We start from the raw sequence: 23,080 nt of genomic DNA on the forward strand, positions 1-23,080 counted from the left end.
CGCACTTCTTCGCCAGGGTCTCTTGTTCTGCCAACTCTCTCCGTCTCTCCGAAGCGTTTCCTCGTGGAGTCTCAGTAGCCAACTGAGCTCCTCTACTCCTTTCCAGTAAATGTTTTACATTTCAGTCATTTAGTAGAAGCTGACATCCAGAGCAACTCACAGTTAGTGCATCCATCTTAAAGGGGTAATCCGCCCCAAGAAACACAAATCAAGAAACCCCTATCAACATGGTGACTACATTCTCTTAGTAGGTTAAATACAACTTTTCACGATGATTTAACCTCTGTGGTCTGTGGGATCTGAACATGGCGTAGCAACTTGTCTTACCTATTATAGCTTGTAACTGGAGATAGGGGATAACACACTATCACATTTAATAAGGCTTTTAAAACATTCACCCAGATCTGCCAGTAGACGGTATCAGCATACTCGTTTTGGACAGATCCGTCAGTCCATATTATCATGATAAAGGACTTTCTAATTTCTATTAAAGTACACATTCCATCATCAGAAAAACCTCTGACTGCCATGGCAAGAAGCATTCAGCTTCAGACTTTTCGTATTCCTGCTAACTCTGGACTCTGTTTGGGAGTTCTGGGTGGTCATTTGGATGGACTCTGTTTGGCTGTTTTGAGTGGTCATTTGGATGCACTCTGTTCGGGAGTTCTGAGTGGGCATTTGGATGGGCTTTTTCAGCCGGATTTAGCAACTCTGCTGCATTATTAAATCCTGTGTATCACGTTGTTGTTGTAGGTGTCAGAGACTGGTCATGTGGGCGTCAGAGCCTGGTCATGTGGGTGTCAGAGCCTGGTCATGTGGGTGTCAGAGCCTGGTCATGTGAGCGTCAGAGACTGGTCATGTGGGTGTCAGAGCCTGGTCATGTGGGCGTCAGAGCCTGGTCATGTGGGTGTCAGAGCCTGGTCATGTGAGCGTCAGAGACTGGTCATGTGGGTGTCAGAGCCTGGTCATGTGAGCGTCAGAGACTGGTCATGTGAGCGTCAGAGACTGGTCATGTGGGCGTCGGAGCATGGTCATGTGGGCGTCGAGCATGGTCATGTGGGCGTCAGAGCATGGTCATGTGGGCGTCGGAGCATGGTCATGTGGGCGTCGGAGCATGGTCATGTGGGAGTCGGAGCCTGGTCATGTGGGCGTCGGAGCCTGGTCATGTGGGCGTCAGAGCCTGGTCATGTGGGTGTCGGAGCCTGGTCATGTGGTGTCAGAGCCTGGTCATGTGGGCGTCAGAGCCTGGTCATGTGGGCGTCAGAGCCTGGTCATGAAATGATAGTAAATCATTGAAGCCACCTCCATCCACCCTCTTTGGACTTCCATAATGATTAGTGAGCATCACTTATTAAGCAACGTCTGGAGGAAGCACATTAGATCATTTCAACTAAAGTCGTCTGACCTTAGTTTTTAAGCTAAAAGGAGTGAGGGGAGAATGGAAATAAATGGGATGTATTGAAAGGGCAAGACATGAGGGGAAAAAATGGGGTATAGGAGAGGGGGGGGGGTGGGGGAGAGAGAGTGGGGGAGAGGGAGGGAGAGAGAGTGGGAGAGAGGGAGGGAGAGAGAGTGGGAGAGAGGGAGGGAGAGAGAGTGGGGGAGAGGGAGGGAGAGAGAGTGGGAGAGAGAGTGGGAGAGAGGGAGGGAGAGAAGAGGGGGAGAGGGCAAGGGACTGGGTGGAACACTTGTGTTGGAAATACTTAATATTTCATCTAAATGATGAAAAATCTCCAACCATTTGTCATATAACAGATCTGTCCATTCAGCCAGAGATTCATCCATTGGTTTAAAACAACACAGTGACCGACCAACCAAGAGGAAAACCTCTACAGCTTCCAAACACAACCAAACTCAGGACCTTGTTTATGGTTTTGAACCTAGCGTCACCTCTCTTAAGGAAAGAGGAAAGTAAAGAGAATCTGAAGGAGATGGGGACAGGACAAGGAAGAGAGGAGAGTAGAGAAGAGAGTGATAGAGGAGGAGAAGAGAGGGGAGTAGAGAAAAGAGTGATAGAGGAGGAGAGGGGACTGAAGGGGAGGAGAGGGTGAAGGGAGAGGAGGAGAGGAGAAGTGAGGGTGAGGCGAGGAGAGAGCAGGATGCAATAAGATGGCTGATTGACAAGCTCCTGACGCATTACTAACCACGGTTACGGGGGAAGCGGAGAGCGTCTGCGTTCTACTGTAACCGGGACAACGTAACCGCGGTCGTTGGCACACAGGCACACACGCAGTTTTGCCATAAATCACCAAAACGGCAGCCTTGACCTCGGCAACAGGAACAACGTCCCGTCACACAGGCCAAAACTTTGGCGTGTGTGTGTGTGTGTCTGTGTGTGTGTGTGTGTAACTCACCCAGCTCGGCAGCAGAGTACTCATGTCCCCTGAATATGACTCTGTCGTGCTTGAAGACGGGTCTCTTGTAGTTCCTCCTGTCACACAATCTAACCAGCAGTTGAGACGGCTTCAACTGGTCCCTCCACTGGTTCAGCCCAGACCTAGTTACCAGGTCAGGAGTAACCAGTAGTCAAAATCAGTCACGGTATTGCCAAAACACAGAGACCCTATTATGTAGAATAAGAGACACAGCAGGACAGAGATGGACAGGACAAATCGAAAACGTACAGGCAGTAGGACTGAGGAAGGCCACAGCACGCCCCATATCGAGACAAGAAGCGGTTCTCCAGGTCGATAACGGTCTCTCCGATCTTCTCGTCCTTAGTGAGCATGTCATAGTCATACAGCTGTATTCTCAGATCTTTCTCTACAGGCAGGGAGCAGGTCAGCTCAAACAGCCTGCAGGAACCCAGAACAACACACGTTATGATCCTTTATAAGAGGCACAAAAGAGGTTCTGGTCATAGACATATAGCTGGATCCTCAAGCCCTTCTCAACGGGCAGGCAGAAGGTCAGCTCAGACAAACTGGAGGGGATCAGGTCAATCCCATCACAATCCTTCGTTCATTAATGCGTTTGTTCATTCATGCACCTATTGGCTTGTCTGAGTACTCCTGTAAAGCCTCCCTACTGCTGAGTCTGTTGGATGCTGGGCAGCAGTAGGATGGCCCCCAGTTGTTCTGCAGTTCGTGTGGTCAGCTGTGAGTACAGCGACCCCTAGAGGGGGGACCAGGTTGTTGAGAGAAAGGACATTCAGCCAGGAGAGAGGGAGGACCGGCTCCATGGGGTGTAGGACAGAGGGAGAGACACAGAGGGAGGACCGGCTCCATGGGGTGTAGGATAGAGGGAGAGACACAGAGGGACGACCGGCTCCATGGGGTGTAGGACAGAGGGAGAGACACAGAGGGAGGACCGGCTCCATGGGGTGTAGGATAGAGGGAGAGACACAGAGGGAGGACCGGCTCCATGGGGTGTAGGAGAGATGGGGAGACACAGAGGGAGGACTGGCTCCAGGGGGTGTTGGGGAGAGGGAGAGACACAGAGGGAGGACCGGCTCCATGGGGTGTAGGTGAGAGGGAGAGACACAGAGGGAGGACCGGCTCCAGGGGGTGTAGGTGAGATGGAGAGACATAGAGGGAGGACCGGCTCCAGGGGGTGTAGGTGAGAGGGAGAGACACAGAGGGACGACCGGCTCCATGGGGTGTAGGACAGAGGGAGAGACACAGAGGGACGACCGGCTCCATGGGGTGTAGGACAGAGGGAGAGACACAGAGGGAGGACCGGCTCCATGGGGTGTAGGATAGAGGGAGAGACACAGAGGGACGACCGGCTCCATGGGGTGTAGGACAGAGGGAGAGACACAGAGGGAGGACCGGCTCCATGGGGTGTAGGTGAGAGGGAGAGACACAGAGGGAGGACCGGCTCCATGGGGTGTAGGAGAGATGGGGAGACACAGAGGGAGGACTGGCTCCAGGGGGTGTTGGGGAGAGGGAGAGACACAGAGGGAGGACCGGCTCCATGGGGTGTAGGTGAGAGGGAGAGACACAGAGGGAGGACCGGCTCCAGGGGGTGTAGGTGAGATGGAGAGACATAGAGGGAGGACCGGCTCCAGGGGGTGTAGGTGAGAGGGAGAGACACAGAGGGAGGACCGGCTCCATGGGGTGTAGGTGAGAGGGAGAGACACAGAGGGAGGACCGGCTCCAGGGGGTGTAGGTGAGATGGAGAGACACAGAGGGAGGACCGGCTCCAGGGGGTGTAGGTGAGATGGAGAGACACAGAGGGAGGACCGGCTCCAGGGGGTGTAGGGGAGAGATACGACACGAGGGAGGAAGTAAATAAGACCTACTTTCCAAACACAGGGTCCAGGGTGCAGGGCAGGTAGTTGTCGTGGTCGTTGATGGACTTCTTACCCAGACTGATCTTCACGTACGGATCACACTGTGAAGGAAACCACAAGAGGAAGCATCTAGAGGAAACATCTACAGGAAAGAACTACCTGAAACATCTAGAGGAAACATCTAAAAGAAACATATACAGGAAACAGCTAAAGGAAACATCTAAAAGAGACCTCTAAAATAAACATATACAGGAAACAACTAAAGGTAACAGCTACAGGAAAGGACTACAAGAAACATCTACAGGAAACATATGCAGAAAGCATCTACAGAAAACAACTACAGGAAACATCTACAAGACACTGTAGATGTTTCTGAAGGAAGCCAGACACCGTAGCCACCTTTCCATTGGGGTCTTTGGGCTGCAGTCCGGTGGCCTGTATGATGTAAACTCGGACCAGACACTCCTCTACGTTGTTGGGGGGTAAGTGATGAAACTGGCGGGGTGGCAGGGGGACATAAGGGTCTTCTGGGATGGGGTAGATCTTCAACATGCCCTGGAAGACATCACAGTAAAGAAGGGAACATCCGTCACATGTCAGAGTTGTCAATTTACGGTGAGGAAATCTGACTAGACACATAAGAAGGACCACGTTGTTGTAAGGACATTGCTGACTATACATGTCAGAACTACAACTTTATGCTAAATAAATGTCTCAGGACAAATATCATAACTATCGTTTTATGGTGAAAAATTCTGTTAAGACTTGCTAGTGGAGTTGACAATGAATATTATAATTAATATTTTGTTTCAGGCAAACCAACGTGAACCATTGACTCCAGCCTAACCCCTCATTCTTATCTTGAGCCATCACATTAAATGGTTTTACTATATGAAAACATCTCTTTTTGATCTCATTTATCTTCCTCTCTCTTCGTTCAGTACAGACTAACCCCTGACCTCTAACATCTAAGCACTATAACCTCTAACCCCTTTCACCTTGAACTCTCCAACAACAGAAGGGTCATCTCCATCATCTTGGTTCTTCCCCCGGTACAGTTTGAAGGTCTGGCAGAAGTCTGAGAGGCCTTGGAAGCTTTCTGTCTCCTCCAGAGGCCCTTCAAACAACTGCAACACAGGACAGAGAGATAAGGAGAGAGGGATGAGGACAGAGAGATGAGGAGAGAGGGATGAGGACAGAGAGATGAGGAGAGAGGGATGAGGACAGAGAGATAAGGAGAGAGGGATGAGGACAGAGAGATAAGGAGAGAGGGATGAGGACAGAGAGATGAGGAGAGAGGGATGAGGACAGAGAGATGAGGAGAGAGGGATGAGGACAGAGAGATGAGGAGAGAGGGATGAGGACAGAGAGATAAGGAGAGAGGGATGAGGACAGAGAGATAAGGAGAGAGGGATGAGGACAGAGAGATGAGGAGAGAGGGATGAGGACAGAGAGATGAGGAGAGAGGGATGAGGACAGAGAGATGAGGAGAGAGGGATGAGGACAGAGAGATGAGGAGAGAGGGATGAGGACAGAGAGATAAGGAGAGAGGGATGAGGACAGAGAGATAAGGAGAGAGGGATGAGGACAGAGAGATGAGGAGAGAGGGATGAGGACAGAGCGATAAGGAGAGAGGGATGAGGACAGAGCGATAAGGAGAGAGGGATGAGGACAGAGAGATAAGGAGAGAGGGATGAGGACAGAGAGATGAGGAGAGAGGGATGAGGACAGAGAGATGAGGAGAGAGGGATGAGGACAGAGAGATAAGGAGATTGGGATGAGGACAGAGAGATAAGGAGAGAGGGATGAGGACAGAGAGATGAGGAGAGAGGGATGAGGAGAGAGAGATGAGGAGAGAGGGATGAGGACAGAGAGATAAGGAGAGAGGGATGAGGACAGAGAGATGAGGAGAGAGGGATGAGGACAGAGAGATGAGGAGAGAGGGATGAGGACAGAGAGATAAGGAGATTGGGATGAGGACAGAGAGATAAGGAGAGAGGGATGAGGACAGAGAGATAAGGAGAGAGGGATGAGGACAGAGAGATGAGGAGAGAGGGATGAGGACAGAGAGATAAGGAGAGAGGGATGAGGACAGAGAGATGAGGAGAGAGGGATGAGGACAGAGAGATGAGGAGAGAGGGATGAGGACAGAGAGATGAGGAGAGAGGGATGAGGACAGAGAGATGAGGAGATTGGGATGAGGACAGAGAGATAAGGAGAGAGGGATGAGGATAGAGAGATGAGGAGAGAGGGATGAGGACAGAGAGATAAGGAGAAAGGGACATAAACAGAGAGATAAGGAGAGAGGGGTGAGGACAGAGAGATAAGGAGAGAGGGATGAGGACAGAGAGATGAGGAGAAAGGGACATAAACAGAGAGATAAGGAGAGAGGGATAAGGACAGAGAGATAAGGAGATTGGGATGAGGACAGAGAGATAAGGAGAGAGGGATGAGGACAGAGAGATGAGGAGAGAGGGATGAGGACAGAGAGATGAGGAGAGAGGGATGAGGACAGAGAGATAAGGAGAGAGGGATGAGGACAGAGAGATGAGGAGAGAGGGATGAGGACAGAGAGATGAGGAGAGAGGGATGAGGACAGAGAGATAAGGAGATTGGGATGAGGACAGAGAGATAAGGAGAGAGGGATGAGGACAGAGAGATAAGGAGAGAGGGATGAGGACAGAGAGATGAGGAGAGAGGGATGAGGACAGAGAGATAAGGAGAGAGGGATGAGGACAGAGAGATGAGGAGAGAGGGATGAGGACAGAGAGATGAGGAGAGAGGGATGAGGACAGAGAGACGAGGAGAGAGGGATGAGGACAGAGAGATGAGGAGAGAGGGATGAGGACAGAGAGATGAGGAGATTGGGATGAGGACAGAGAGATAAGGAGAGAGGGATGAGGATAGAGAGATGAGGAGAGAGGGATGAGGACAGAGAGATAAGGAGAAAGGGACATAAACAGAGAGATAAGGAGAGAGGGGTGAGGACAGAGAGATAAGGAGAGAGGGATGAGGACAGAGAGATGAGGAGAAAGGGACATAAACAGAGAGATAAGGAGAGAGGGATAAGGACAGAGAGATAAGGACAGAGAGATGAGGACAGAGAGATGAGGACAGAGGGATGAGGACAGAGAGATGAGGAGAGAGGGATGAGGACAGAGAGATAAGGAGAGAGGGATGAGGACAGAGAGATGAGGAGAGAGGGATGAGGACAGATAGATAAGGAGAGAGGGATAAGGACAGAGAGATAAGGACAGAGAGATGAGGACAGAGAGATGAGGACAGAGGGATGAGGACAGAGAGATGAGGAGAGAGGGATGAGGAGAGAGGGATGAGGACAGAGAGATAAGGATAGAGGGATGAGGACAGAGATGAGGAGAAAGGGACATAAACAGAGAAATAAGGAGAGAGGGATGAGGACAGAGAGATGAGGAGAAAGGGACATAAACAGAGAGATAAGGAGAGAGGGATGAGGACGGAGAGATAAGGAGAGAGGGATGAGGATAGAGAGATGAGGAGAGAGGGATGAGGAGAGAGGGATGAGGATAGAGAGATGAGGAGAGAGAGATGAGTAGAGAGGGATGAGGATAGAGAGATGAGGAGAGAGGGATGAGGACAGAGAGATGAGGAGAGAGGGATGAGGACAGAGAGATGAGGAGAAAGGGACATAAACAGAGGGATGAGGAGAGAGGGATGAGGAGATATGGATGAGAGAGGGTTGGGGAAGAAAAGCAAAAGAAAGAGAAAAAGGAGATAAAATAAAGCAGTGCCTTGGACCCAAAGCCAGCAACACTCTGGGTAATGTCAGTTATTGTTCACCCCCCACCCACAGACACACACACACACACACACATCTTAGATGTACAATTCTGTGACTGACACACCCTTTGCCAAAATGTCAACAATTATTACAGATGTCTTGACATAATAATACTGACGATATATTATAAGGTGTTACATACTGTTGTTATTATGCCGTGCATACATCAACACAGACCACTACATCATTGCAATTGTTAGGTAGCGTTTACTTCGCCCAGCCAATCATCTATCAGCCAAACTAAGACTCCAGGCGTCTTTACACCCACCAGCAAGTTCAAAGTTCAAACCTCTCTTAAGAACATTTTAAGGAAGGCTGATGGGGCCAGACAGTTGGAACAGGCAGGTCTGTCTGGGGGATTAGGTGGAAGGAAACTACGGCAGTGATGGGGAGAGAGGACGGGAGTGCCGAGAGGACGGGGGTTTGAGGGATTTCGGGTGCAGGGGAGGTGAGGACAGAGTTCGGGAGGAGAGGTGGGACGGAGGTTAAAGCTAAGGGGATGAGGGCAGAGCAGGGGATGCGGCTCTGGAAACAGTTGCTCACTACCAGGGGACACAGCGGGACGGAGGAGGGGTGATGGGCGTTATGGGGGTGGGGGGGGGTCAAAGGGTCAGGACCGTCTGGCGCCCGGGATCGATGACGTCATAGAGGCATGGCACGGAACGGCGTTCCCTATCTATTCCCCCAGCGTCGTTCACAACGTGGACTCATCGGAAAATCGGAATGTGTGTGACTGTGTGTGAGGGCGTGTGTGTAGGGGCGTGGGAAGGCGGGGGAAGGAGAAAGGCTTTGAGCCAATGCGCGTGTGTACGTGTGTGTGTACGTGTGTGTGTACAAGTGTGTGTGTTTGTTTATGTGAAGTGTATGGAGGTTTTAGCTAGTTGACCTCCCAGGGTGCACAGCTCATCGCAGAGCGGTGACATCATCCCCACCCGGGGGAGGGGCCTCGGAGCTGGCTGGGGGTGTCGTGCAAGAGCAGTGACATCACCACCACTTGGGGGAGGGGCCTCCGAGCTGGCTGGGGGTGTCGGGCAGAGCGGTGACATCACCGCCACCTGGGGGAGGGGCCTCCGAGCTGGCTGGGGGTGTCGGGCAGAGCAGCGCTGTTCTCAGAGGGACATCAGTCGAATTCCGCTGGGAGATTTCACGACTCGCTGGTTCGGTATGTTCACGCAGACAGTGGAGCACGGCAGTGCCAGGGTCACGGGTTCAATACCCGCTGGGACCACCGATACCAGCATGAATGGCATGCATCGCTTTGGAGAAACATTGACACGCACCCAGTGGAATTAGAGAATAGCTCACACACACACAGTCATACCTGCAATGTGTCACATCCTTTCTCCAGGTAGTCGCCACATCTGTTCTTCTCTCCAGTTGAAGCGTAGAATTTGGACCACCAGTCCATTACTTCCTCCTCCTGATAGGGGTTTACATAGAGGGCAAAGGTCAAAGGTTAACTGGACTTTTGGAACTCCCTGTATGTAAGCCATGAAACTGCTACAACATCCACTACTAAGGATGTTTGTCCACGGAGCAGCAAGGAGAACTTCCCCTCCCTACCTTCATGCTATGATCAAACCCCACAGCCCACCCTGAGCTCTTCTCTCTGACACCTCTGTTCTGTGGGACATCCCACCTCCACAGGAGGACGACTCCTGATCAGCTCTGTCAGAACTTCTCTCTGTCATCCACTGTGGTGGAACCAACTTTTCTCTGTCATCCACTGGGCTGGAACCAATTTCTCTCTGTCATCCACTATGGTGGAACCAACTTTTCTCTGTCATCCACTACAGTGGAACCAACTTCTCTCTGTCATCCACTACGGTGGAACCAACATCTCTCTGTCATCCACTATGGTGGAACCAACTTCTCTCTGTCATCCACTATGGTGGAACCAACTTTTCTCTGTCATCCACTACAGTGGAACCAACTTCTCTCTGTCATCCACTGTGGTGGAACAAACTTCTCTCTGTCATCCACTACGGTGGAACAAACTTCTATCTGTCATCCACTTGAATCTACGACAGCAGGGTCGCTGACTAATCCCCACATTTTCTGTGTATCTATAACAATTACAAACTTACAGACTTATTTTCTAACAATAACCAAACTTTCCTAACCCACTATGTTAATTCCCCTAACCTGCTGTGCTAATTCTCCTAACCCACCATGTTAATTCCCCTAACCTGCTGTGCTAATTCTCCTAACCTGTACATTAAGTTCAAACCGCCCATGAAATGTGAAAACCGCCAAACTCCTTTCTAGTTGAAATCCACTTACCCACAGTAACAGCTGAAGGCAGCATAGAGAGGTCAAAGCAAGACGGAAACATTAGACTCTTATTTGTAACAGATGACAGTTGGCAGCATCCAATGGACTGCAGCAATCTCAGTGCTTCAGTTATACAGTAGAATATGATACAATCGAAGGATGAGAATTATATGACAGTGGAGGACAATAGAATGACAGAGGATGAGAATGGAATGAAATAAGTTGAGAATTGTATAACAGAGAATGAGAATGATATGACAGAGGATGACAATGGAATGACATAGGATGAGAATGATATGACAGAGGATGACAATGGAATGATAGAGGATGACAATGGAATGACAGAGGATGAGAATGATATGACAGAGGTTGACAATGGAATGATAGAGAATGAAAATAGAATGACAGAGGATAACAATAGAATGACAAAGGATGGCAATTGAATGACAGAGGATAAGGATGATATGACAGAGGATGACAATGGAATGACAGTGGATGAGAATGGAATGATAGAGAATGAGAATGGAATGACAGAGGATGTGATGTGTTTTTAAACTTGCAGGTCTCTAAAGTGTTCATTTGAGATTTTGTCAGCGAGAGCATTTTACTTTTCCCTGAGAGTCAGATGAGCTAGTGGACACCTTTATGACATACTTGATGTTTATAATGGTGTTTTTGCAGTATAACTAGAGTTAGCATAATGACTGGGAGTCTACAGGAAATGTACAGTGCTAGGAGACAGTTAAGGGCCTCACTGACAAAATCTTCAACTATCCTTTTAACCCAGACACTGGTATATTTGTGCTGTAGTTTAATTTCAATATATTTCGAGACAGCCATGGGGAAATGACTGACATGAAGTGACTCTAGAGTTCTGAATACAGGCATCAGTCTATATGTGTGTTTGGCAAGAATACTTTTTCTCACAGACAGAATGTCGAAGAGAAACCTACTTGATGACATTCTCAGAGCCTCTGACGTACAGAGGACTTGTTTCTGAAAATGACTACAAAGAACACACATTCTCCGGGGACAGATCAGCTAAAAACAGTCCCTCAAAAAGAAACACACACACACACACACACACACACACACTTGGTCACTCCACACTCCGTTTTCCCCACCCTATGACCTTCAACCGACTCAGAAACAGAAGCTTAAACCACTCTCATGACGCAATGCACGCCTTTGTGTGTGTGTGTGTGTGTGTGTGTGTGTGTGTGAGTGTGTGTGTGTGTGTGTGTGTGTGTGTGTGCGCGTGTGTACGTGCGTGTGTGTCAGTTGTTCCACATCATAGCATTAGAAAGCATGCAGCCCTTCTCCAGTGTGTGGATGTAGAACAAAGGTCTCCACAGGATGCCACACACACACACACATCCTTCACAGACAAGGTTCATACGTGTGAGTTTATGTGTCAGACGCGTGTTTGTGGTGCCAGGGAGGGGCGAGACGGGTGTGTGTGCGTGTGTGTGTGTGTGTGTGTGCACCAGAGCTGTCCCATGTACATGCTGCCCTTTTCCATTCCTCCACATCACTGTGGAAAAAAACGAAATTCCACAGTTTCCCTCCGGTGAGTGTGTGTGTAAATATATATGTGTGTGTGTGTGTGTGTATATATATATGTGTGTGTGTGTGTGTGTGGGGCGCCAAGCATGGCATGGCTCTGGATCTGGTGGCAATCAGGAACGAATAACGCAGCCAGGCAGCATGGCTATTAATGCAGATGTGTGTGTGTGTGTGTGTGTGTGTGTGTGTGTGTGTGTGTGTGTGGGTCTGCATTGTAACCCTTCTCATCAGTTCTAAACCAGACTGAAGGCCGCGTCACGACCCAGTGCACACTCCACCACACACCCATCTGCTAACAACACGCACACACACACCCACACACACACACCCACACACACACACACACACATACACACCCACACACACACACATACACACACACACACACAAATATCCAATCTCTTTAGCACAATACAGGCACAGATATATATTTATTTATGTGTATATATATATATATATATATATTTATTTATTTATAAGCATGCATTAGGCCCACTGTGTGTTGAAAACAATATTCAAGATAGTCGCTAGGAACAATACTTTGCCAAAATACAATCGAATGCCTCAGTCTACACGATATTTTCTAATTTGTAATTGTATTCTGTAATCCACCTACACGCGTTGCACACAGACACAACTAATCCCTTAAGAGTACTGTCAGCGGCAGAAGCCATTGGTGTTAAAGGGGGTTACAGCCTGTCATTACAGCAGCCGACAACACTAACCATTCAAACCTAACTGCAGAGATGGTGTGTCATTAAGAGTTTTACACGCTTAAAGTAGTAGGCCCTGACTTCACATTGGAATGTTACTTCAACAAATCACTTCAAGCGACAACATAGAAGGATGAAAGAATGTTTTGTGTGTGTGTGTGTGTGTGTGTGTGTGTGTACGCGCAAATTACTGAAACACGTGTCACCCTATCAACTATACAATGCCTGTTGTAAGCATTTTTTGTAAAAATGAATTCATTTTAGAATAAAAAAAAATCAGCACCCACTTACAGAAATCATCCATTTTGTGAACACAGAAGGATTAGTAGATATATGGGGACAAAAAAATCCAGACCCAATGAGGAATAATTGGATGGGGCTTACTCAAGCAAGCCACCTGGACTACTTTCTTGTCCCAATCTCGCTTGTCCCTGAAAATTGCTCAGATCATCAGTCATTTAATTAGCATGCACTAATCACACTGAATATCTAAGTGGACAGGGCTACTGAAAATGTAATCCATGCCTGTGCATGACAACAAGTTTGTTGGTGAAAATGGTGAAAAACGCACCAAATGTCTTCTAAAAAGACTGTATTTAAAATTGCCACAGAACGGTCAGAACTGTGCAGACACCTTCATAATGAAATAGAATCGGTGGACCAACTGTTCTGGTACTGCCCAGTGGTGGCAAATGTCTGGAATCAGGTTTGGAATTGATTGTTTGGTCATAGTATCTCTATGAAGATGACAATACTGATTGGTGATCTAAAAAAACATTGTAAATCAATGTAACATTTGATTATTCTCTTAGGAAAAACATTCATCTTAATCATTCAATTTTAAAGCTATTCATCATAAGAGTTGGTTCAAATATTTATTTGATAAAAAAATCATCACAGCGGTAGTTTTATGAGCCAGCTCTGTTGTGCTAACTGTTGTGCTAACTAGAACTGCTGTTCTAATTAGCGCTGTTGTGCTAACTGTTGTGCTAACTAGCGCTGTTGTACTAACTAGCGTTGTCGTACTAACGCACAACACCAGCCGATTCACCATCAGGCAAATCAGGCAATTGCCTAGGCCCTTACATCATCCATAGAGACCTGAATTAAGCGCAAAATGAATAATATTTAAAGCATTTATTTGTCGCACAGCTCAAAGCTGTCTGGTCTCAGCTCACATTAGCGAAGGGTCTGCGGGCTGCAAATACACTCCTGTGGTACAGTTGATGGAAGAATAAAACTTCTAGACTGGACATTTTTCAGAGAGCCCATGGGGGAGAGTGGGGCTGAATGCAACGTGATCAATTGTAGAGTCTTTTGGGGTAAAATGCTGCCTCGGATAAAAAATATTGCAACTTTTTGAGAATGTTTTGAGAACGTAGAAATAATTAAACAAATTCTGTTTTACCCTAACACAGACCTTGGCCTCCAGAATATGTACTGTGTTGATCCAACTCTTCATTATGTTACTAACGAGTTGAGAAGTGTTACTAACAAATCTAAGTATGTAACTAACTAGTGTATATATATTACTAACTCATTTAAAATATGAAGTTTGTTTACCAGGAGTGAATAGAGTAGCACAGCTAAACGGATGAGCTCACCGCCTGACGGGCTCTTCCAGTGGAAAGATGGATGTGATGACCGCACCATGTCTGTTCTCTCTCTCAATCTGTCTTTTTCTGTCTCTCTCTCAACCTCTCTTTCTCTGTCTGTCTCTCTTTCTATCTGGCTTATACGACATGCGGTGAAGAATCCTTCAACAACCCTATTTATTTTGGCATTGAACAGGGACTACAGCTAGCCGATCATCTGGTTTGAATAGTTTCTAATAAAATAACTTCATTTGCAGAACCAGAAAGCCTCCATCTTGGTGTGCATGAGTGTGTAGACGCATTCCACCAGATTGACGTCAATATTAGACTTTTGTCAGGATAGGTGCAACGTCTTTATATGATGTCAGAGTCTGACTCTAGAGGCCGTATTTAATGCTATCATAGAATCACCGACTGGCAGTTCCTTAAAATGTGGGGGGTGGTTGATTAAAAAAAGCAGATTCTTACTCCGACGATTGTGAGTTCAAATCCGTCTAGCCTTTTCAGAACCTTAACCCTAAATTACATGGCCTGAAGAGCTAATTGAAAGTTGACTTCCTGACAACAAGCTTGGGTCCTCAGTTGTTTAGCAACAATATGTTAATGAGTCTGATCCAAAGGAGTGAAGTAGGAGTTTAGGGAATAGGTCTGGTCCTATGTGGTGAACTGGGGAGCCATTTGGGATTTAATGAACCCCCGCCAAGCCAGAGAGAAAGAGCCAGTCACACACATACGTTTACTTAGATATCTAAATCAGAGGCAGTCACACACATACGTTTTTTTAGATATGTAAATCAGAGGCAGTCACACACATACGTTTACTTAGATATGTAAATCAGGACACCAAAGTTGCTTGGCCTTAAATAGTCCTAGATGTACTAGTCCTGACCCTGACCGTGACCCTGCCTGAGCACCGTTGGCCCAAAACCTAAAGCTAAGTCAAACATAAACAGCGATTTTCAAAACGGGCACAGGAGACTTTTTCCAGCAGTCACGTTTTTCTGATTCACTCAGTTTGGGTGCGTTTTTGTCCCCGACACACTAATTCACAGACACGTGGACACGCTGTAATTTCAACGCACAATGCAAGTAACACTGAACAAAACAGCCAAACGCTTAATTTAATTTTGCTCACTGTGCCTTTAATGCAAACCAGTAAAAGACACACACACACACACATTCTCTGTCTAACTCTGTCCCTGCGGGCACAACCCAAGAACCATAACAGAGGAGTCTGACTGTCATACCTGTAGCACATATCGAGCGCTTGGTTCAGCTGTGCCTTCAGGGGGAGGTAGAGACAGGCGACTGGAGAGGACTGATGTAGGGTCTCAATCTGATCACCCTGTGGCGCTTTGTTGCTCCGACCCTGTCAAACCCAAACAACTCAGACGCTCTTGTCTGTAAATGTCTACCAGATCCGCCGTCAGGGCCCACTCCAAACGGTTCAATTGAGACTTGAGGTTTGGGAAAGGATTACATTTTTTATTGTACTTTAAACAAGTAGGTCTTGAATTGTCTGAGTTGTTTAGCACTGGGACAAGAACGCGCGGGCCAAAGTCTGTTTTTAAACGCCAAACTGACGACCCCAGGCCACAACGCCCTAGCAACATGCAAGTCGTCATGACTCAGCGTTGCCCCTGGTGGTTGAGGCCGGAAAATAATAGAAAAAACCCTAATATGACATCTCGAATTCGATCCACGGTGATTTCTCTCTTTTTTTCACCTTTTATTTCTGTTGTTTGTTTTGTAAGTAGGAATGCTTGAATAACTATAATGCATTTTAATAAAACACTCAAAAATCCACACACTGTGTTGGTGCAGAAATATTTTCCGTCTGTGAAAAACAGATCAAATTAAGATCATGCGTATAAAAACACAGTGTTTCACAACCTAAACATATTGTGTGTAAGGGTGTTGGAGAGAACAGAAAGAATAAAACATGCTTTAGTCGTAAAAGTTAAGCAATCATGACCATCTATAAAGTCTCAGTCAAAGCAGAGGGTTGTCAGGAAACGTGCAATATGAAACCATGACAAAAACGTACACAAAATGCACAGATCAAAAGGAGGAAGAGAGCGATGAAGAAAACGGAAACGGAGACTGGGAAGAAGAGGATGAAGACGGTAATTTAGATGAAGTTCTTACGTACATGTTGACTGGAAGAGCGAGAGATGTTAATAACGGCAGAGCTGCTCCCATCTGCAAACTACAAAGACCGCAACACAACCGCAACATGTCACAGTTAGAAGTTAGGGTTAGAGACCATGGCATTCACCTTTGACCTCAAGTAAACCAATGCTTTCATTAAATATTTTTTAGAGACAAATTAATTAGATTAGCTCAGAGCACCGCCCGCAGTAATAGTCTGTTTTTCAGTGGTATATTACCTTAATCAACCCCCGCCACCCAACTAAGTACAGAGACAATTGTGTCAGTAGCATTGGATGATTTCTCTCAGTCAATCTTCAAGTAATATACCAGCTGAAGTAACAGGAAGCTAGAATTGTCTATTCCAGGATGTGTCAATCTAAATTGTTTAGCAAATACTGTTTCATACAGCGGCAGCCATCTTTAGGTGTTCCTAGAGACACATCAACAACAACTGAAACAATGACTGGAGAGAAAAGCATTACCATGAATTAGCACGAGAGCAGCAAACTGTAAAGCGCTGTGGGTCACTGAGATGATTGGAAGATGTATTGAAAACCTTTGAAGATGATTTAGTTGTGATAAAAGACAAACTGGGTTTGGAAAAATGGAATTAAGGAAACCAAAGTGCTGTTGTCCAGTGCATTCTGTGTTTCTGTGCACTGGGGACTCAGGTGACATTAGAAATTCAAATGTACAGACGTCTAATGTATCCCAACCCACCCCTGTAAACCACTTATAGCTGCTTAGTGGGAAGGTCATGCAAGGCATTCTGGGAACATCCTGTAAATCATTCTTGATACTGGAAACGACACACAAACACGGTTTAATGTTGTTCATGCTGTCCTGTTCACGGAGCCTCTTTCCTTGCTTGAAAACCTCGTTTTCTTTTTCTCACGCTAGACGACGTGATCATCAGTCCCAGGTCCTAAAAACCTGACCACTAACTTTGAGCCCCCTAAAGAATGACCACAACACCCCCCACACCCATGTCAACCCCTGGAAACCACAACACCCTGTCCCCACTAGCCTCATCACACTGCTAATCTCCCTGCCTTCGGTGGGTCTAAGACACTCCTGGTGACACTCTACTGGCACCCCGCTTAATTCTAAAAAAAGAAAAGCTTCCTTGAGGATCCTTTAGGAGTTCTTTAAATCGAAACTGGAGAGAAACACCTTTAAGAAAGTGTAAGCTGGTTGCCTCGAGTTTCTTCAGAGTTTCTTCAAATCGCCATATAAGATGGAGATGGCAGGAAGCCTAGCGTTTAAAGCATCTGACAGGTCACCGATTGCTTGACAGATTAAATCCCCAAGCGGCCGGGGGAAATATATTTAGTTGAAGGCAGTCAACCCGAATTGCTTACAGAATTGCTCCTGTAAGTTGCTTTATATATGAGCATCTGCTAAATGACAATAAATAAGGTTTAAAAAGACATTGCCCCCCTCGTTGGTATTTCACCAGCTGTGATTATAATGGCACTGAATTACCTCACCGTTTGAAAAGTCATTCTCTCGGATCAACCCAGGCCAAAGCAACCAACAACGTGCACGTGACAGTGGCCGTGCACGTGAGAGGGGTGGTGTTTGTCTCAGCTTTGCTAATGGGGCGCATGGAGCTTGGAGAGGGGCATTGTGGGGTGGCGGGAGGGAGGAGCACTCATGGCGCCTGTGGTTAGAGGGGGGGGGGTGGGCAGAGGAGAGAGGGATGAGGACAAGAGGAGAGGGCCCTTTGACAACCCACCACATCAGACAGAGAGGGAGAGAGAGAGAGGGAGGGATAGCAGGAGAGAGGGAGGGAGAGGAGAGGGAGAGGAGGAGAGAGGGAGGAAGAGGAGAGGGAGAGGAGAGGGAGAGGAGGGGGGTTACAGTCTGAGGGGTAAAGAGTGCTTTAATAATGCTAAAGAAAACGCTAAATGAACTAAATACACACAGGGGAAAATACTGGGGTCACCTAATAAGGAACAGAAGGGTTTGCTTTGATACACACAGTCAAACACACACAGAAACACAGACACACACAGACACAAAGACACACGCATCCACACACACCCACACACACACACAAAGACACACACAGACACAAAGACACACGCATATACACACACACACAGACACACATATACACACATACACACACACACACAGAAACACAGACACAAAGACACACATACAAACACACACACAGCAATGCGTTCTGTGATATTACATGAGAGAGCATGATGTGTATTACAGTACATCTGGCTGGGGGTTAAAGGTGACAGAGCCTGGGGGTTAAAGGTGACAGAGGCTGATGGTTAAAGGTTACAGGGGCTGGTGGTTAGAGATTACAGAGTCAGGTGTGTAAAGGTTACAAAGCCTGGGGGTTAAAGGTTACAGGGGCTGGGGGTTAGAGGTTACAGAGTCAGGTGTTTAAAGGTTACAAAGCCTGGGGGTTAAAGGTTACAGGGGTTGGGGGTTAAAGGTTACATTTGATAAGGAGATGCAATGTGGAAGTACCTAACAGCTTGGGAGAAGGGGTGAGGAGGGAGGAAAAGGGAAGACAAAGAGGCAGGAGGGAGGAAAAGGGAAGAGAAGGGGGAGGACAGAAGGAAGAAGGTCAGTAAAGAGGGGAAGTTGGAAGGAGGTGTTTGTGTTGAGGAAGGGAGGGTCTGGGGGATCAGTAAAAAGGGGAGGTTGGGAGGAGGTGTTTGTGTTGAGGAAAGGAGGGTGTGAAAAGGGTCAATCGGTTTCACTGTAAAAACAGTTAGAGCACATGATGCTCGGTAGCAGACCTGTTGGGTAGGGGTTGGGGGTAGACTTAAAGGAGAGGTTAGTGGGAGGGGGAGGGGGGGAGTTGTTGAGGTGTGGGGGGTACAAGTAGGGTGAGGTAAGGTACCTAGACCTACAAAAGTGAAGTAGAGTTTCACTTAATTTAAGGTTGAGTTCTCAATGTCTGTTTAAGATCTCTATGAGGAAACGAGATGAAAGGGGGGCCAAAGAAGAAAATCATGTCTGGGTGAACTTTTTTATAGTCAGGTTTATGCAGGTTGAATTAGTGAATTGTTAGAACTTCAATTAGGTCACATTTACCCAGAAAAACAGAAATGGCTGAAGGGTTCATAGATGCGCATGCATGCAAACCAACTAAAAATTGAAATTTTGAAACAACATACCCACAGTTTGACAAAAGTGAATTTATTTCTCGTAATAAAATAGACCCGGTTATAAGCCCCATGGAACTGACTCACACATGCACAGTTGTCTCTCAAACACACTGTTAAATGATCAGCTGAAACTAAGACTGGATGTAAAGGATTGATGTTACTGAACTAGTAAGCTGAAACTACAGCTCTGCATAATGGCTTGCTATTGGTTAACTAGCTAAATAACTGAAACAACAGTTGTGTGTAAAGCCTTGCTACTGGTTAACCAGCTAACCAACTGAAACTACAGCTCTGCATAATGGCTTGCTACTGGTTAACTAGCTAAATAACTGAAACAACAGCTGTGTGTAAAGCCTTGCTACTGGTTAACCAGCTAACCAACTGAAACTACAGCTGTGTGTAAAGCCTTGCTACTGGTTAACCAGCTAACCAACTGAAACTACAGCTGTGTGTAAAGCCTTGCTACTGGTTAACCAGCTAACCAACTGAAACTACAGCTGTGTGTAAAGCCTTGCTACTGGTTAACTAGCTAACCAACTGAAACTACAGCTGTGTGTAAAGCCTTGCTACTGGTTAACTAGCTAACCAACTGAAACTACAGCTGTGTGTAAAGCCTTGTTACTGGTTAACTAGCTAACCAACTGAAACTACAGCTGTGTGTAAAGCCTTGCTACTGGTTAACTAGCTAACCAACTGAAACTACAGCTGTGTGTAAAGCCTTGCTACTGGTTAACTAGTTAGCAATCATGACAATAGTGGCACAAATCAAAGTGTAGCGATAACGCAACACGTCACATGTCAGCGGTGTCTCTGATAATGGAGTTATATCAACCAGGGTTTCTACTGTGGTTTAATTGGAAAATTAAACAGGGAGAGAAGAAAGTAAACGTGCAATTGTTGTGTGTGTGCGCGTGTATCTCTTCAAAGGCTAAAAAGGGCAAAAGTTAAATTCATCTTTCCATTTTGAGGACCAGTAATGCCTGGGAATACAGGGGTGTGTGTGGCGTGTGTGTGTTTGTGTGTGTGTGTGTGTGTGTGTGTGTGTGTGTGTGTGGGGGTGGCGTGTGTGTGTGTGTGTGGCATGTGTGTGTGTGTGTGTGTGTGTGTGTGTGTGTGTGTGTGTGGGGGTGGCGTGTGCGTGTGTGTGTGTGTGTGTGTGTGTGTGCGTGTGTGTGCGTGTGTGTGTGTGTGTGTGTGTGTGTGTGTGTGTGCTTCAACAGGAGCGTAACTAAACACGCTCCGACGATGCTGATGTGGTCCACATATCTGCGGACGGCGGTCGTCGTAAAAACCACAAGATTATTGCTTGTCTCTACTCTTTAAAAAACCCTGCCTGCATTTCGTTTTTTCTCTCTCCACCTTTCTCTGTTCCATCACTGCTCTCTCACTCACTCCTTTTCTTTCTACCTCCCCGTCTCCCCTCATCCTCTCTCTCTCCCTTTCTCTTTTCATCCCTTCATCCACTCCCCTCCCCCCCACTTCATCCAGTGATTTAAACAAACAGAGACAGACACCAGGACATGGAAACCATTTTCCAATCTCCCTAATCCCTCTTAAATCTCTTTCTTTTTCTCTCCAAATCTCTCCTTTACTTTCTTGTTCTCCATTCCCGATCTTGTTTGTATTTATTTGGGGGTATTTTTAGTCGGTCGCCATGCCGGGGAATTGACGAGTTCTCTGGCGATGACACACTCTCTGTTTTCACTTTTCCGTCCTCTGTGTGTTTCTCTCTCCCGCTCTCTCTCTTTCTCTTGTTGCTTCTCAGAGAACAACAGGTCACATTTGAGAAGCCAAGAAGTTCAAGATGTTCTGGTCCAAACAGTAACTGCCTACTTATTAGCGTTATCCCATTCCCTGTGGCCTCAACTCCTGTCCAACTGCTGGGTTCAGGTGTGGTTCCAATGCCACACTACATACCAGCCCTGAAGTGGAGGCAACCAAAAGCCACATTACATACCAGGCCTGAAGTGGAGGCAACCCTTTAAGCCCACAGGGTCTGGCAGGACGTGCGCTGCCAATCTAAAGTTCTGCTTTTTCTTTTTTTAAAGCCAACATTACTGGACTTAATTCCAAGGGAATATACACCAGACGACGCTCCGACTGCCACCACCAACTGCACTATAGTGCCCTATATTTCGAGTACCCTGAACTTCTAGTGTCCTAAAGTTCCCTATAGCTATACAGCCCTAAACGTCTAAGGCCCTAAATGGGCCCTATAGATCTACAGACCCAAAGTTCCCAAGCAGTCCTACAGTTTAGCAGGCCACCTACAACCACACAGCATCTGTTCAGAACCCCCTCTGGTCCATATGCCGTCAGAGTGTCACCTGTATTGGTTTGGACCTTGGATGTAAGGTTGAGGGTGGAGCCTGGAGTCTCGGTCTCTGTGCTTGGTGATAACAATAGGCACTAGGGTCATCGGTCAAAAGTCAAGGGTGGCAGCAGGTTGTGTGGGGGTCTCTGTGTATATACAGAGCAGATGAGCTTCTTTCTGTTTCCCTGCCTGTAACCACCGCTGACAAGGTCAAAGGTGACCTGCTGGTCCTCTGTCTCGCCAGTGTGACGGTGTGGCAGGCCACTGCTCTCTCTACATCCGCGTGTGTATTGTTATAACTGCATGCATTGGACTCTTGCAAGTACATGTATTTAAAGTATTCATGAACAGCATTTGAATGAGCGTCCAGTTCTGTAGTGTTTCGCATTCAAATGTACTGACTAAGTATTTGTCGATGACTGATTTGCATATCGATCGGTCGCTTGATCGCTTCAATTCCTGACTGACCTGTGCAGGGATGAGGGGCTCCTGGTCATCAATATCGATCAGAACATCGTCACGGGGCGTCGGGACCATCTCATCTGAAAAACACACCTCCCCTTTAGAATGGTTGGTATTATTGTTACTCGCTCATCTTTATCCGGGCAGACCCCCACTCTCCTCACTCCGCTCCATCTTGTTGATGTCTCACCAAGCTCGTCCACCTCCCCTGTCTCCTCCTCCTCCTCGTCCGGGGTACAGCGGTAGTCTTCCAGGCTCCTGATGGTACATTGTCCCACCACAGGCTTCCTGCCAAAAGGCCTGTTGTCGATGATCTTCACAATGACGGGAGGCATGTAGAGTTCCTCGCAAGGCAGTCTCTGGGGGAAGGAGGGGGAGAGGAGGGGAGAGGAGAGGAGGGGAGAGGAGAGGAGGGGAGGGGAGGAGAGGGGAGGGTTGATTGTTATGCGGTGTGATTGGATATACCCTGTTTCGGTCTAAACATTCAGTCCAGCCAACACTGACTCGGTTTTCTCAAAATGTACGACTAATATAATGTCTTCAAATAACATCGTTGATTCTAGAAATGTTTGCCAGGCTTTAAAGGCTAGCGCGTGATGACGCTCTGTTTAGGAAGGCAGCACATCCAATCAAATCACACGCGCACACTAACACTGAGATTCCCATTAGTCAGAATGCTCTTGAACATAAAACTGCCAGACCTCACATTGTCCACTGTTTGAGCTCCTCTTACAGAACATTAGCTCTAATGTACTGTGGTACCTACACTTAATTAGTAAAAGCAAATCTGTCCAAAACTGTTTAAACA

General features: G+C 47.1%; 1 protein-coding gene across 9 annotated transcripts in view; it reads right to left on the reverse strand.

The window, feature by feature from the left end:
- The window catches only part of dysf (dysferlin, limb girdle muscular dystrophy 2B (autosomal recessive)), a 76,539-nt gene that overhangs the window by 12,916 nt on the left and 40,543 nt on the right, over positions 1-23,080 (reverse strand). For 5 of the 9 annotated variants that reach the window (XM_034290278.1, XM_034290276.1, XM_034290279.1 and 2 more), the window contains 10 exons: positions 22,463-22,631; positions 22,279-22,352; positions 16,355-16,411; positions 10,338-10,349; positions 9,376-9,474; positions 5,233-5,361; positions 4,634-4,789; positions 4,244-4,335; positions 2,625-2,795; positions 2,355-2,497 (listed from right to left, as the gene is read on the reverse strand). In XM_034290278.1, coding sequence (XP_034146169.1) covers positions 2,355-2,497; positions 2,625-2,795; positions 4,244-4,335; positions 4,634-4,789; positions 5,233-5,361; positions 9,376-9,474; positions 10,338-10,349; positions 16,355-16,411; positions 22,279-22,352; positions 22,463-22,631 — 1,102 coding nt within the window. The remainder of the gene's footprint in view (positions 1-2,354; positions 2,498-2,624; positions 2,796-4,243; positions 4,336-4,633; positions 4,790-5,232; positions 5,362-9,375; positions 9,475-10,337; positions 10,350-16,354; positions 16,412-22,278; positions 22,353-22,462; positions 22,632-23,080) is intronic. The other 4 variants (XM_034290281.1, XM_034290280.1, XM_034290282.1 and 1 more) reach the window with 2 other exon arrangements.

The sequence above is a fragment of the Esox lucius genome, chromosome 24 (assembly GCF_011004845.1).
Source record: "Esox lucius isolate fEsoLuc1 chromosome 24, fEsoLuc1.pri, whole genome shotgun sequence".
Classification (NCBI taxonomy): Eukaryota; Metazoa; Chordata; class Actinopteri; order Esociformes; family Esocidae; genus Esox; species Esox lucius.